Genomic DNA, 16778 nt, shown 5'->3' with positions numbered 1-16778 from the left:
TAGTTACTGAGACACTGAAGATTAGTATTGAAACCTGATGCTTTCCAACCAAGCCAGGAAAGGTAGCTTTATTGTGGATTATATTTGGCTTTGGTTAATTTATCTGAAGCATTTCTTCTGTTAGAGTCCAAGCAGGAAATCAGCCTTTACAGAGAGTTGGAAGTAGAGGTGGTGAATTTAGACACCATCCTCTTTCCTCACTAATGTTTGATTCTGTGATATTCTTTGGCTTACCCTGCACAGGGCCATTATAAGAAAAACAGGCAAAATATTTTCAATCTCCTTAGTTATCACTAGTAAACAGTTCCCGGAAAGATGGGCAGTAGCTTGGTGGTTACGGTTGGTGAGCATGGGGATGCTTAGTTTGTTCTAGGAGAGGACAGAGGCAGGGAGAACATATAGAATGAGAGCTTCGTAGTGTGCTGTAGCTCTAACCAGAAGCAGTACTGGTTTGTACTGGGCTAAAGCTGGGGATAGTAATTTGTCACCATCATCATCATCATATGGGTAGTAGTGATTTTCACTTCATATATTGTTTTTATATTTATCATTTTGTTTGATGTTTACAAGAGTGCTTGGATTTATGGACGAGAAAGCAAAGGCTTAGAGAAATTAAATGGCTAGTCTATTTAATGGCCAATGACATTAATAAGTGGTAGAACTGGGTTTCAAACTCTGCTCTTCTGAGTCTTTAAAATTACATTGAAGAAACCATTCTTTTTTTTTTTTTAAAGATTTTATTTATTTATTTGACAGAGACACAGCGAGAGAGGCAACATGCAAGCAGGGGGAGTGGGAGAGGGAGAAGCAGGCTTCCTGTGGAGCAGGGAGCCTGATGCAGGGCTCGATCCCAGGACCCTGAGATCATGACCTGAGCCGAAGGCAAATGCTTAACAACTGAGCCACCCAGGCGCCCCGGAGAAACCAATCTTTTTTTTTTTTTTTTTTAATTTATTTATTTATTTTAGAGAGAGAGAGGGAGAGAATCCTCAAGCAGACTCCCCACTGAACCCGGATCCCAATGTGGGGCTTGATCCCAGGACCCTAAGATCATGACCTGAGCCAAAACCAAGAGTTGGACCTTAACTGACTGAGCCACCCAGGTGCCCTGAAGAAACATTAAAACTCCAGGGACATGGGCGCCTGGGTGGCTCAGTTGGTTGGGCGGCTGCTTTTGGCTCAGGTCATGATCCTGGAGTCCCGGGATCGGGTCCCGCATCAGGCTCCCTGCTCGGCGGGGAGTCTGCTTCTCCCTCTGACCCTCTTCCCTCTTGTGCTCTCTATCTCTCATTCTCTCTCTCTCAAATAAATAAATAAAATCTTTAAAAAAAATAAATAAAACTCCAGGGACCACATCATAAATGTGCTACATTTATCCTTGGGGAATTAGTAGCTATATTTATCACAGGAAGCATTTTGTGTTACTTTGAAATCCTGTTCTGTTTGAAAACAAGGTCATTAATTCCTATTTTATCTTGATTAGAATTAATAGGTTTTTATCTTTTGGTCACAAAGAACAAGTGCAAAGATTAAGTTAGACTTTTTTTTTTTTTTGCCTCCTTTTTTCTACCTGAGGGAACATAAGTGGAGGCCTTTTTTGACTAATTATAGGTGCCCCTGTTCACACAAATGTGACAGAGAACCCACAGAGAAGATGTCCAGCCTTTCTGAGACAGACTTTCCTCATAGCTCACAGATGTTAGTGAAGACCCGTCAGGAAGTGGAATGGCTGGGCAGTCGAGGAGGGCAGTGTAGAAAAGTTCAAATTGTTGTTTCTCTAATTTCTACACATTTCTGAGTGAGCACCTTAGCCTTTTTGAGCTTCATTTTTTTCCTCTTTAAGATGAGAAGTCGAGGGGCGCCTGGTTGGGTCAGTCTGTTAAACGTCTGCTTTTGGCTCCAGTCATTATCCCAGGGTCCTGGGATTGAGCCCTGCATTGGGCTCCCTGCTCAGCAGGGAGCCTGCTTCTCCCTCTCCGTCTGCTGCTCCCCCTGCTTGTGCTCTCTCTCTGTCAAATAAAATCTTTAAAAAAAAAAGATGAGAAGTCAATACATATTAAACCACGTCTCACGTGATTTGTGGCAAGGACTAGGTGAGCGAGACCATGTCAATGAAGCAGTTAATACAGTGCTCAATACATAGCAGTGACTTCAACCTCTCTGAGTTTCAGTTGCTTCTTCTGTAAAGTAGAGATGACTATATGCCGTGCCTGATTTTCAAGACTCTAGTGAAATCGTATATGTAAAAGTATTGGACTTGTTTTTGTTGGGTTCATTAGTTCTAAGACATCTCCAGCAGCATGCTCAGTGAGATTATCAATAGAAACTTTACTGTTTACTGGGCTTTATATTTCATTCCCCAAAGTATACTAAATAAGGCTTGCAACAGCAGTTTCCAAAAGCATTCATAGATGCATTCAAAGTTCATATTAAAGCTACCCTTGATACATACTTAAAAGCTGGACTTTTAATAATAGGTGTTTCAGCCTTTCACCAGAAGATTTATAAATCCTTAATTTTGCATTATATATTAGTTTTGAGAATAGGCTGAAAGAAGTGCCATCTCAAGTCAATTAGTTCAAGTGGAGCATATACCATACAGTGGTGCCAAAGCATGTCTTTTGGGGAAACAGGGTTTATATCCAAGATTGAGTTAGGTGCAGAAGAATGGAAATAGCTGGACGTAGAGTTAAGGAAGCCTTTAAGACAGCAGTTTATTAAACCAATTATTTTCAGACTTCGGTGTACATCATTTTACCTGGGGACTGCTGGGCTCCACTTTCAGTTTCTGATTCAGTGGCTCTGGGGTGGAGCCTGAGTATTTGCATTTCTAACACATTCCCAGGTGATGCTGCTGCTGCTATACAGAGACCATATTTGAGATCCATGGCATTAAACCAAGCCAGCATACAGGAAAACATCTAAAAGATGGATAGCACCAAGTATGCTTGAGATTATGGGGAACAGGAACCATGAGGTACTGCTGATGAGAGTGTAATTTGGTATAAACACTGTAGAGAAAGAACAAGCTGATAATATACCGAATAAAGTTAACGGATCACCATGGATGGATCTAAAAATTTGTAGAGTGTAAAAAGTAAGTTGTAGAATGATAAGTACAATATGATGTCATTTACATGTAATCTTAAAAAGCATATATAAATCACTATAGTATTTATGGATACATATACAAAAATGGAAAGTAGATTGGAAGGCTACCCATGAAATACCTAATAGTGTCCAAACTCCTCAAAACCACAAGGAACCATGTGTGAACCAATGAGAAAACTGTGCTTCTAACCAAGGAGTGTGATTGATCACTGTGTTCCTGAGGCTCCACAGAAAGGAAAAATAAATTGATTCCTTTTGAGTTCCATAAATTTAATATCTTTTGGGGGAAGTTGTGTTTTAGAAGCATGTATTCTTTTCAGATTTTAAGACCAGCTCACTCATTCGAACGTCATGGTGATTTGGTGAATATCTTTATTCACTTTATCTGCCCAAGACAAAGGGTGGTGCTGGAAAGGGGGCCTCCTCCTATGAAACCCTGATTCCTACTGCAGGACTCACCTTTTCATTACCTGGGGAAAGCACAGATACCCCATTTTGTCTCTCAGTTTGGTAAGTGGACCTGACTCTCCACCTATACTGATACTAATACTTTGTCCTGATTGAAAGGGGCTGTTTCCTTTCAAGGAAAAGCCACTTAGGAAGCCACATAGCCTGGTTCACATTCCATTTATATTGCTTATCAGGTGTGGGATTCTGGACAAATTGCTTACTTTTTCTCTAAGCTTATTTCCTGATTCATAAAGCCTTTGTTGTGGTTTTTGGCAAGTTGTTTTTTTTCCCTCCAGCTTTATAGAGATATAATTCACATACCATACTAATTTATCCATATAAAATGTATAGTCAAGGGGCACCTGAGTGGTGCAGTTGGTTGAGCATCCGACTCTTGGTTTTGGCTCAGGTCATGAGCCTCAGGGTCATGAGGTCGGGCTCCGTGCTCAGGGGGGAGTCTGCTTGAGATTTTTTTTCTCCCTCTGCTTTCTCTCTCTCAAATAAATAAATCTTTTTAAAAAATAAAATAAAATGTACAGCAAAAATCTTTGCTGGTCTAAACTTAGTATCTCAATTGGCTTGTATTCATCTAAATGCATAACTTATCCTAAATAAGATAGATTTCTTTTTTTCTTTAGAGATAATTATTTTGTCCTTCTTTTCTTTTCTTTTTTTAAGATTTTATTTATTTGACAGAGAGAGACACAGAGAGAGAGGGAACACAAGCAGGGGGAGTGGGGGAGGGAGAAGCAGGCTTCCCGCGGAGCAGGGAGCCCGATGTGGGGCTCGATCCCAGGACCTCGGGACCATGACCCAAGCCAAAGGCAGCCTCTTAATGACTGAGCCACCGAGGTGCCCCGTCCTTATTTTCTTTATAAAATGCTCTCATCTGTTAGTTTTTAGTCTGTTCAAATGTAACCAAAGTGTGTCTCGTTTTATAGCTAATTCTTCTTTTTGGAGGAATTCCTTATCTCTGGAGACTTTCTGGACGGTTCTGTGGCTATGCTGGCTTTGGACCAGAATATGAGGTATGTGATTCATTAGCATATATTTTTTAGAGTCTTTTTGCTTGGCCAGCTTTATATGAAAGTTAATTTTTTGACTCTGTTTTTAGGCTTGCTTCTCTATTTGTACAGTCATTGTCCACACATGCTTTGTTAGGATAATGCTGGTTGTTGTAGCAAACTCCAGAATTCCAATGGCTTATCACAATAGTTTATTTTTCAAAAACATAATAGCCTAGTGTGAGTATTTTTGGTCAGCAGGTGACATTCTTCTATGTGGGAAGCTAGGGACCTGGTCTTTTTTCATCTTATGACTCTGCCATCCCCTTAGTGCCCCAGAGTTCTCTGCATCCAATAGGCAGATGGAATGAGGGGGTGGAGAAAGTACATCCCCTTCTTATCTCCCTTGTCTCTGAAGTGTCCTTTGCATTCACATTTTGTTGGTGAACCAGTCCTTTAGTATCAGATGTAAGGGAACTGGGAAATGGTGTCTCTGGTTAGGTAGCTATTTCTCTGGGACAACCCCCTTGCAGTGAAAGGGGAAGCCTGAATTTTGTTGAACCCACTAAGCAGATACTCTTTGCCATATGCGCTTAGCAGATACTTCAAACAAGGACAGAGGGTGTAACTTCTAGAATCTCCATGGAGCTACTTGAGTTGACTACCCAGTCTTACAGAAGCTCCATTTACTGGGCAAAGCCTTAAGCCTGAGACTCCCCACCTGTGATGGATGCTAGGACACTGTCTCCTGACTTTTTCTTGGAAATTGCCAAGTCTCTTCCCTCTTTCCTGATTATTTGAAATGATGGCTCTCTTCTACATGTATAGGTACCTTGGGTTTTAATTCAGCTCATCCCGTGTCCCATTTCTATATACCTTTTTCGAAAGCAGCCAAACTCTTTGAAGACCTCTTCTTCCTGGGGTATTAATGTATCTTCATTGACTCTTGTCCTGGTCTGTTCTATGTGGCGTTGTGGTTTACTTACATATTCTCTGCCCTGTTTCAGAAATTTGTAAAGATTTTATTTTTTTAAAATAATCTCTGCCTGCCGTGTGGGGCTCGAACTCACAACCCCAAGATCAAGAATCGGATGCTCTACTGACTGAACCAACCAGGCACTCCATTGTTTCAGAAATTATTTAAGGTGGTTTCATGTAAACATCATGACTGACTCCTTATGCATTTCTCATCTTAAATGTCTCTTTCTCAGAGAGACCCTCCCTGACCACTCCATCTAGAGTAACAAGTCTGCTGTCACTCCTCAGTGACACACATCACTGTGTTTCTGTATTTCTGTATTAAAGGCACTTACCACTCTTGGGGCACCTGGGTGGCTCAGTCATTAAGTGTCTGCCTTCAGCTCAGGTCATGATCCTAGGGTCCTGGGATCGAGCCCCACATCGGGCTCCCTGCTCAGCGGGAGGCCTACTTCTCCCTCTCCCACTCCCCCTGCTTGTGTTCCCTCTCTTGCTGTCTCTGTCAAATAAATAAATAAAAATCTTAAAAAAAAAATAAATAAAGGCACTTACCACTGTCTGCAGTTACCTTATTTACTTTTTATCTGTCTCCCTGACAAGAATTTTAAGCTCTAAGGGGACAGAGACCTTGTATATTTTCTTCACTGCTGTGTCACCAGTGCCTTCAAAAAGTTTGATACCAGACATTTAACTTTTTTGAATTCATGGAGAATGAATGCATGGATGTATGTATAAAGGGTTCAATATAGCATTGGAATGACTGCTATCATGGAAGTAACCTAGGTGTCCACTTATACAATGGAATAGTCTAGAGCCATTAATAATGAAGAAATAGCTATATATTGATATGGAAAATTTTTACGAGATATTATGTGAGAAAAGCAAGTATTCACATAATGAGTACAATATGATTGCATTTTTGGAAGATGGGATTCTCATTCAGTAGGTTTAAGGAAGGTCCTAGAATCTGTTTTTTAATTTTTTTCCCATCTCCTGTTTGGGAACAGTGCTGAAATAAACTGCCCTGCATGTTATAGCCAGAGAAATCTTCCTTTCTCATCCCCTCTCCCTTCTTCCTACATTTAGAAACTTATATTGGCTGCATCTTTGTTACCGAATCAAAGGTGTTTTGGTGGTGGGTGGTATACTGACATTTACCTTAAAAGAATTCCATTTTACACCATGTGGTGAGAGGGCCTCATCACCCTTTCTCCCTCCCCCAACTCCCTTCATACCAAGTAGCCCTTTTCCTCCACTATCCAAGAAAAGTTTGGAAAGAGAAATGAGGCAGTTCTTGGCTTTTGAATTTTGTAAGGATCTGTTGTGAAGGCACTTAAAGTAGTTCTTGAGGGCAATTTCTTGGTTTTTGGCTTCTTGTGAAAACTTTAGGACATCCCACCCCACCTGCCCTAGTCCAGCACTTAAAGTAGTTCTTGAGGGCAATTTCAATGGTTTTTGGCTTCTTGTGAAAACTGTAGGACACCCCACCCCACCTGCCCTAGTCCAGCTTTTTTGATGCTCTGCGATAAATTTCTCTGCCTTGCCCCACCCTTGTCCCAAGGCCTGTCATCTTGTCATCTTCCCCTTACAGGGTGCCCCATGCTTTTGCAAATTGCAAGGCATTCCTCCTCCTTTCCTTGTCTCTCCTGTCCCATTCATTTACCTCTTTGTTCAGAGGGGCATCCCGAGTCTCCTCAGCCTAGTAAGTCTTGCTTGAATTCACCACTGTATGTGGTTGTCTCTCATTTTTTAGTCCTTCTTTGTCTGTATGGCTTCAGGTAACTTTAACATAGTGCCTGGGTAATAAAAGAGATACTGTTTCATTGCCTTCTTCTCTCAAGTAAACTCAGAGGGTAGAGATGTTTCAGACCTTGCATTACCCATAGAATCAAGCACATTGCTTGGGATGTAATAAGTGCTCAACAACTACTTGTTCATTCGTTCACTAATCATTCATTTGAAGAACGAATTAATATTATACTATAAAAACTGCCATTTTTTTCTTCTTGTGTTTAGATCACTCAGTCTTTGGTGTTTCTCCTGTTGGCTACACTTTTCAGTGCATTGACTGGTTTGCCATGGAGTCTTTATAATACTTTTGTGATAGAAGAAAAACATGGTTTCAATCAACAGGTAAACTAGAGAATACACATGTTCTCTTTTAAATATAAAGACTTTTTTGTGCTTTCTTCCCGTCTGCTGGTAATAATTGAAACATAATTTGCTACTTTATTTTTTTAAAGATTTATTTATTTATTTGAGAGAGCAGGGGAAGGGGGAGAGGAAGAGGGAGAGAGAGAGAATCCCAAGCAGACCCCCGCACTGAGTGCAGAGTCCATGATCCTGAGATTATGACCTGAGTCAAAATCAAGAGTCCGACGCTTAACCAACTGAGCCACCTAGGGTCCCCCATAATTTGCTATTTTAGAGCATGAATTAATTGAAGGAAAAGGAACTGCAGATATGGTAAAGATCATAGCTTAAAGTCTTGCCGTAAACTCTTCGTACTAAAGTCTAGTGTTTTTCTGCTAACATTTAAATGGTGTATTTTGAACTATAAAATGCCGTTTACTTACTGTATTAGGCTACCTATTGTCATATAATATAGACTCACTGCCTTTTAACTTTTAAAATTGCTTTAATAACGTACCTTCTGTATTCATTTATTAGTTATTTTAAAAGCATTTTTTCAGTTTCTTGTGATGATCTTTTCTTTTTTCAGACTTTGGGATTCTTCATGAAAGATGCAGTCAAGAAATTTATTGTGACTCAGTGCATTTTATTGCCTGTGTCTTCACTTCTACTTTACATTATCAAAATTGGGGGTGACTATTTTTTTATATATGCCTGGCTGTTCACATTAGTTGTTTCTCTGGTGAGTAAAATCTTTGTTTTGGTTTCTTTTATAAGATTTCCTTGGTGAGATAACTGTGATTTAATCTTCATTAGCATGTGAGCAGTTCTTAAGAAGCAAATGAAATATAAATAAGTGGTCATATAAATTTCCCTCTTGGTTTCTGCTTTTGGGTATAGAAATAGAGAGCTGACTCTGACCATAGATTTTCTCCTCCTAACGGTGACTCAAATCCTAGAAGCTGGTTGTTAGTTTTGTTAATGATCCAGTTGTCAGGGAGTTTTGGACTATGCATTTGTGAGTTGTCACTAGAATGGATGACTAAGTTTGATCATTTAATGACTCTTTACTGAGCTCCAGTGCCGAAAATATTGTGGATGTTTTAATAGACTTTATTATTTATTTATTTAATTAAAGATTTTATTTATTCATTTGAGAGAGAGAGAGACAAAGAATGCACAAGCAGGGGGAGAGGCAGAGGGAGAGGGAGAAGCAGGCTCCCCTGCTGAGCTGGGAGCCCGACGTGGGGCTTTATCCCAGGACCCTGGGATCATGACCTGAGCCAAAGGCAAATGCTTAACCATCTGAGCCACCCAGGTGCCCCAGCCTATTGTGGATGTTTTGAAGAGAGACTAGATTTAAGAGGGATAAGAAAAAGAAAGCCTAAACGTACCCAATTTTGTCCTGCCCTCCTTCCCCGGCCTTTCCCCTCCTCCTTCCTCCCTTCTTTAGCCCTTCTCTGTTCCCTTTTCCCTTCCTTCTCCCTTTCCTTCTCTCGTTTTTCTCCTTCCCTCCTTCTGTTCTCCCTCCCTTTTCCTCTCACCCCCCACCTTCCCTTCCTCACGTCTTTGCTTCTTCTCTCTACCATATTCTAAACCACTTCACAACACACACTACAACACAATGAAAACCGTCTGTTCACAGCCTCCAGAAAATAGCATCTGTTAGCTTTTCAGCCCCTCTGATGATGAGGTTTACTTTAGTCTGAATTACCATCATGTTCACTGCTTTACTTTCTACTGGTGGGATCAAACTCTGAAAACAGGTGCTGGTTGGATTTACACACATCTGTGTATGGCAAATGAAGTGAGAGGAAAGAGAACAGAGGAAATGCTCCCAAAATGCTTAAGGAAGTGCCATTCCAAACACAGTGGATAGTTTTGCACTGCAGGTAATTAATTTTAGCAGACCAACCAAAAAACAGCACACAATCAAGCTCTAGTAATTATTTTTCTAGCAAAGACTGCAGGTCTCTCATGATTACTCTCAAAGGCAGAATTCTCAGTTATGATGGGCTTATGAAGTGTCAGAAATTCCCAGGATAGTTTTGAATGGACCATTTGACTTTTCAGTTATTACCACATAGAGACTACTCACTTTGATTTAATTTAACAGATATTGAGCACTTACTCTCTGGTATTATTTGGGTCTGGGAATACCAGAGCAAATAAGAAAAGATCCATGTTCTCAAGGCTGGATCTCAAGGCTGTTTTAATATAATCTATATATATAGCAGTTTTTCTTTAAGAACATATTCATAGGTTGTTCTGACATTTATTTTTCAGGTGCTTGTCACAATATATGCTGATTATATTGCCCCTTTATTTGACAAATTCACACCTCTGCCTGAGGGAAAGCTTAAACAGGAAATTGAAGTAATGGCAAAGAGTATTGACTTTCCTTTGACTAAGGTGTATGTTGTTGAAGGTAAGGCTACCTGGGGGTAAGGAAGTTTTATTCAAGTGATTTGTTTTGATTTTTAGGATTTTATATTTTGCCTTTTCAAGATTTCTAGGAATTGATGACATAGTCCAGGGATAGAAACTAATAGCCTGATACCAAGCCTGCTCTTACCTGCAGCTGTATTTGGTTGGCTTTACAGTGTTGTTTGGCCAAGGCCTTCTTCACTCCTTGTTATATCATGTGTATTAGATTGATTTATGTACCTTTGTTACCTACCTGGCTCCCTCAGGTAATTGAGTTGGACTTTTGCATAGTCAAGTTCCATTTAGCACTAGTTTGGGGGCTCATAAATAAAACCAGTGTTACTGGCTTTGTCTCATCCAACAAAACTTCCAGTGTTCTGGAGGAGTGTGATTTCACTTGCACATTACCAAAAACTGTATAGTACCTTTGGAAACTTCAGATCAGTATTCTCTGCTTTTTTGATAATTGCTTTTTTTTTTTTAAGATTTTATTTATTTATTTGACAGAGAGAGAGAAGAGCAGGGAGAGAGGGAGAAACAGGCTCTCCGCAGAGCAGAGAGCCCGATGTGGGACTCGATCCCAGGACCCCAAGATCACCACCTGTGCCGAAGGCAGATGCTTAACTGACCGAGCCACCCAGGCACCCCTGATAATTGCTTTTGAGAGTTAAGCTATGTATTAGTTTACATAAAACTACTAAAGTCTCAGGCCCAAAAAGATGTAAAGTATAAGTGTTGTATGATACCATGATTTTTGGAATCTACAAATTAAAATCCTCATAAATGTGTGAGACTGGTTCTGCCTCTGCCACTTAGCAGCTATGGGATCTTAGATGAATCCCTTCACCCCTCCAGGATTCAGCTTTGCTTCCCCTAAACCATGGTTTGGCAAACATTTTCTGTAAAGGGCTAGTCAGTAAATATTTTAGGCTTTATGGGCCACATGGTCTGTCTCTGTCATAGCTGTTCAATCCTGCCATTATAGTACAGAAGCAGTCACAGATAATACATAAACAAATGAGCATGGCTATGTTTTGTTTTTTTTTAAGATTTTTTATCTATTTGACAGAGCAAGAGAGCACAAGCAGGGGGAGCAGCAGAGGGAGAGGGAGAAGCAGGCTCCCTGCTGAGCAGGGAGCCCGATGCAGGGCTCCATCCCAGGGCCCTGGAATCATGACCTGAGCCGAATCATTAACCAACCAGGCGCCCCATGAGCATGGCTATGTTCTAGTAAAACTTTATTTATAAAAATAAGTGGCAGATTAGATTTGGCCTGCAAACCATACTTTGCCCATCCCTCTTCTAAACTAAAAAAAAAAAAAAAAAAAAATCACCAGTGAGAAACAGCTGTATTGGATGAAGGAGTGGAAACTGAGAAGTAATTATGGGGTCCAGGAAAACAGAGATGGCCACAATGGAAAAGAATGAATTAACAGCAACTAGAAGAGTATAGAAATCTCAGACATCTAGTGGCTTCTGAGGTTATACAGCCCAGCTAAGGGCACAGTTGGGACATTTCTATGGGGGAAATGGTAGAATGACAATCCCACTACTTTTTAGGCTCTGAGAGCGCTATTCTTTTAGTTAGTAAACTAGACGTATACGAATCAGTACAGTAGGACCATCTTTTAGGGACTTTTACTGATGGGGCAACCTAAGTTGCTTATCACTTAAGTGATAATCAGATAATATGAAATGACAGCTAATGATATCACAATAGAGGTAATTGATAAGATAGGTAATATAGACTGTCAGTGCCATGTGGTTTTAGATGAAGTAGGGAAGGCTTTATGGAGAATTATAACATGAGCTGGTACTTTATGGAATATCAGGATTTAGCGTTTTTTTTTCCTCACTCCCCAACCATCTTGTGGGGCCGGCTCGCACCTAAGGCAGGAAGACAGTGGCTGCAAAGAAGACAAAAAAGCCACTGGAGTTGATCTACTTTGGGTTCCAAATCAATATGAAAAGTGGAAAGTATGTGCTGGGGTACAAGCAGACTCTGTTAATGATCAGACATGGCAAAGTGAAACTGATCATCCTCACCAACAACCCCCAGCCTTGAGGAAATCTGAAATAGAGTATTGTGCCATGTTGGCCATAACTGGTGTCCATCACTACAGTGGCAATAGTATTGAATTGGGTATTAGAAAGTGGAAAGTACTGTGGAGTATGCACACTGGCTCTCATCGACCAGGTGATTTTGGTATCATTGGAAGCATGCCAGGACAAACCGGTGAAAAGTGAGTCATACAAGATTTTTTCTTTAATAAAACTGGCCAGAGCTTGCTTGAAAAAAAAGAAAAAAGATTTGAGGAGGTGGAAGGTAGCATTTCAGAGGTCAGGCTGTGAGGTCAATAGGCTTGGGTTTGAATCGCGGTTTTATCACAAATTACCTGTGTGACTTTGGCAACTTACCTTTGCTAAACAGAAGTTTACTGATAAGTAATATAAGTTTTTGTTAATAATGGTAACAATCCTCAGAAATATTTTGAATGATTAAGTGTTGTTACGAATAATAACAACATACATTATGGATTTGTAAGTTGATAGGGATATTGTAGTGAAAAGCCAACATTCTCCCAAAACATATCAGATAGCAAGTGTTGTGCAGAGAATGAAACTAGTGTGATGTGATCAAGGATGACTGAGTAGATACTTTAGATTGGGTCATCAGGCAAGAGCTCTCTGAGCGAGTGAATCTGAGTTGACGCCTGAAGGAAGAAGCCATCCATGTTGAGATCTGGGAATGTGGGAAGCCCTTCTAGAGCTTTGTGTCTGCAAGAAACAGAAGTCCAGTGTGGCTGCAGCACAGCAGGAAGGTGTTATGACATGAAGTGTGAGACACAGGCAGGAGTCAGACCACATAGGCCTCGGTAAATCAGGATAAGAGCTTGGGTTTTATTGTGAGTTTGGGGGGAAAAGCCATTGAAGGTTTTAGTGACATGGTCTGGTTTGTAGTGTTTAGATATTGTGGGTTGCTCTGTGGAGAAGAGATTGTAGTGGGAGGGCAAGAGCAGCAGCAGGTGAGCAGTTTGGAGACTGGCAGTGGTCAGGACGGAGATCAGGCAGCTTAGACTAGGACAGAAGTAATTTACGCAGAGAAGTAGATGCACTGGGGATATGTTTCAGGGGTATAGTTGATGAAATTTACTCGTAGGTTACCTGTGAAGGAATTGAGGAAAGGGAGACATTAAGGGTAATGACCTAGATTTTTGGCCTGAGCAGCTGGGTAAATGGTGGTTTACTGAGATGGGAAAGCTGAGCAAAGAGCAGGTTTGTGGGGAATTAAGTTCTGTTGGATGTTACGTGTTGCGGTATCTATTGAACACTGGATTAGAGTTCCTCAGACAGTGGTTGGCTCCAAGTGAGCAATCAAACCAACTGTGGCTGATTGAAGCAGGAAAATTCCTTATTGAGAGAATCTTTGATAGCTCACAAATCACCAGGAAAGTTAAGTTTACAAGCTTGGAAAATAGGCTGTTCCCAGGGAGATGAGGAGCTCAGAATCTCGCTGTAGAACCGGTCTGGTGAGGACCCTGCTGTTGCCTCCTGCTGTTGAAATCGGTGGTTTGCTCTCTTAACATCCCACCGCTAGCACCCATGGCATTAATTCCTCACTGCCCAGCTTCTTTGCATAATTAGCTAAATCTTCAGAGTCCCCAGTGGGTGTATCTGATTGACTGAGCCCCAGGGCATGGGCTAGGTGCCAGGAGTGCTGGGGACACAAATATCTGGCCTTTTAGATTTCTCAGAAGCAGTCTCCCACAACACTTACATGGTGAGAAAGTCCCTGAACTCTGAAAGGGGGGGGGACCACACACACATACACACATAAGAATATAAACAACAAATCTGCATTATCAACATCCTTGTGGAGATGCAGAGATGGCAGATAGGCAGCTGGATATACGAGTCTGGAGGTCTAGGGAGAGGGCAGGGCCAGAATATTGATAGGAAAGCATCTGGCACAGAGATGGTGTTTAATGCCATGAATGGGGGCATTTAGAGAAGACAAGGGGGCTCAGGCTGGAGTCAGCAGGGGAAGAAGATCCAGTAACAGAGGCTGAGGAGGAGTCTGTTGAGGTAGGAAGAAAGCCAGGAGAAAGTGTCATTTCTTTTGAGACAGGAGAAAGTCTTTGGAGGAGGGAGTGGTCAGCTGTGTCAAATGCTGCCGAGAGCTGACGGTAAGGCGGCATAAAACATAAAGACACGGATGGCAGTGCCTTCCATTGGTTTTCAGATCCTCACATACATTCCTTTGTACCTCAAGTGGTCTCATCAACCCATTCCGTAAACACTCATAATTGAATATATATTACATGCCAGCACAGTGATACAAAAATCTTATGGTCTAGGGTAGGGACCCCTAAGCTTTAGTAACTGTAAGAGTTTTCAGGAGAGTTTGTTAAAAGACAGATTCTTGGGCTCCATTCCCAGGTGTTTTAGTATCTACTTTTAACAAGCGCCCCTAGGCGACTCTGGTGTAGGTATTCCTTGGGCTACACTTTGAGAAAGTTGGACCAGTGGGAGATACTAAGACATTAATTTTATTTTGTTTATAAGCGTACAGTCTGCCTACTTCCATAAATAACTTAAGGCAGCTTTTAAGAAATATTTTTATTTAAAAATTAGAATCAGAGAAGACAGAAATGAGAGAGAAGTGTAAGACCTCTGAATGATACATAGCTTTCCAGATGCTGAGGTCCTATACCACTGACAAAATTGGACCACGTGTTTGGCTCTTCTCTGCAACGAAACCAAAAAATGAGAAAATAATAAAATAAATAAAAAGCTACTATTTATCAAAGCCTTCCTAAATGCTAAGCGTACTGCCAAGCGTACTGCTATATATGTACAATATATTGTATCCTAAATTTATTGCTAACCATACTTTATATTAGAAGTATGAGTAGATACAGAATACATATTTTCTGTGAGACATCTCAAATTCTCAAGAGAAACAAATGTTTTATCATTTCTTTTAAAAAATGTATATAAGTAATAGTAGTAGTTTACGGATCAGGCAGTATATGCATTGATTTGCTTAGAATTTCTCATGTAATCTTTAATCCAGCTCAATGAGGTAGAGATTAGCCTCACATCATAAACAGGTAAATAAAGCTTAAAGAAATTAAGCTTAAAGAAATTAAGGAAGTTTCTTATATTTGCACAACTACTACATGGCAGAGCCAAGATTTGAACCCAAAGTCTGCTCTTAACCACACAGGTCCCTGCACAGTGTAGAACATTTAGAAAATAAAGAAAAATATAAAGAAACAAATAAAAAATCACCCATAGTTCAGCTTCTGTTAGCCACATACTGTTAGGTATGTTTTTTTTTTTTTCCAGTCTTCTTTAAAAATAGCTTTAACTTTTCCTGATTATAGAAGTAAGTGTACTTATTTTATAAAGGAGGGAACAAAAATCCATAGTTCCAGAAGCCAGTGGTAAACACTTCAGTATTTTGAAATATGTCTTCATAGGCTTGTTTTATGCTTTTCTATTTACATGTACTTTTTTTTCATGACAATAATGGAACCTTATATATATGAAGTTTTATATCCTTCACAGTATATTGGTGAGCTTTTTCCTATCTTGTTAAGTCTCTTCAAAAGTATTGCTTTTTTTTCTGGCTGGTTAAAATTCCATTTCACAGCTCTACCATAATTTAACCATTCCACTACCGTTGGATATTTAGACTTTATTTATTGCTGTAAAGCTGCAACGAGCTCAAGTATTTGTTGGCAGGACTGTAGGAAAGCAGACACTCTCCACTGCAGGTGGTGATTTATATTGATAACAGTTTTCTTCAGATATTAAACAGTTTGAAAATGTTAATGTCCTTTCCACTAATGCAATTTCTAGGAGTCTCTCCAGAGGAGCCCAAACTTTTTAATTATTTTCCATGCTTTGAACTGTCTTTTCCTTAGGATCTAAACGCTCTTCCCACAGCAATGCTTATTTTTATGGCTTCTTCAAGAACAAGCGAATAGTTTTGTTTGACACCCTACTAGAAGAGTATTCTGTACTAAACAAAGACATCCTGGAAGAGTCTGGCATGGAACCCCGCAAAGATGGAGAAGGGGACAGTGAAGAAATAAAAGCTAAAGTTAAAGTGAGTTCTTCTTTTCCTAAGAGACCCTGGCTTAGTTTTTATAAACAGTTCCTATGATAACTCAAAATAACATCAGTTTCTATGTAGTGAGTGGTATCAAATAAGAACCCCATGGCCCCTTTATAATTCTGGTATTTGGGAGAGATTATCACTGTTATTACATGCTAACTACCTCTCAAGCTTTTATAGAATGTACCCATGAAAATTAGAAGCATAAGATAGGAAAATTCTTATGATTATAAGCTATCTTTAAAACAGGGATGTTGTATATATTCCCTATATGTTTATGTTCAAAGAATTCCACCAGGCAGGATAAAGAGAAGATAAACATCTGATTTTTAGCTCATTGAGACACAGTAATGATAGACTTTGGCAATGGAGAGACTTGGATTTGAATCCTGGTTCTGTCATTTAGTAGCTGTGTGTCCTTGGGTACACTATATAGTGTTAGTCAGTTTTCTTTTGTTTGTTTGACAAATATTTATGGAACACGTGTTCTGTTCTGAGATACTTTGCCTCGCACTAGAAGTGCAAGAATAAAGAGGGAAACTTTGCTC

At 40.1% G+C, this 16778-nt stretch overlaps 1 protein-coding gene across 3 annotated transcripts in view; it reads left to right on the top strand.

Annotated features, from left to right (window-relative positions):
- ZMPSTE24 (zinc metallopeptidase STE24) overlaps positions 1-16778 on the top strand; it is a 43186-nt gene that overhangs the window by 5923 nt on the left and 20485 nt on the right. For 2 of the 3 annotated variants that reach the window (XM_028123399.2, XM_028123397.2), the window contains exons 3-7: positions 4503-4589; positions 7560-7676; positions 8266-8418; positions 9963-10104; positions 16037-16221. In XM_028123399.2, coding sequence (XP_027979200.1) covers positions 4503-4589; positions 7560-7676; positions 8266-8418; positions 9963-10104; positions 16037-16221 — 684 coding nt within the window. The remainder of the gene's footprint in view (positions 1-4502; positions 4590-7559; positions 7677-8265; positions 8419-9962; positions 10105-16036; positions 16222-16778) is intronic. The other variant, XM_028123398.2, reaches the window with a different exon arrangement.

This window comes from Eumetopias jubatus, unplaced genomic scaffold, assembly GCF_037043125.1.
Source record: "Eumetopias jubatus isolate StellerSeaLion01/CBP00866 unplaced genomic scaffold, mEumJub1_p1.0 scaffold_4, whole genome shotgun sequence".
In the NCBI taxonomy this organism is placed as follows: domain Eukaryota; kingdom Metazoa; phylum Chordata; class Mammalia; order Carnivora; family Otariidae; genus Eumetopias; species Eumetopias jubatus.
The sequence above is the reverse complement of the archived record's forward strand: the minus strand, read 5'-3'. Positions and strand labels throughout refer to the sequence as shown.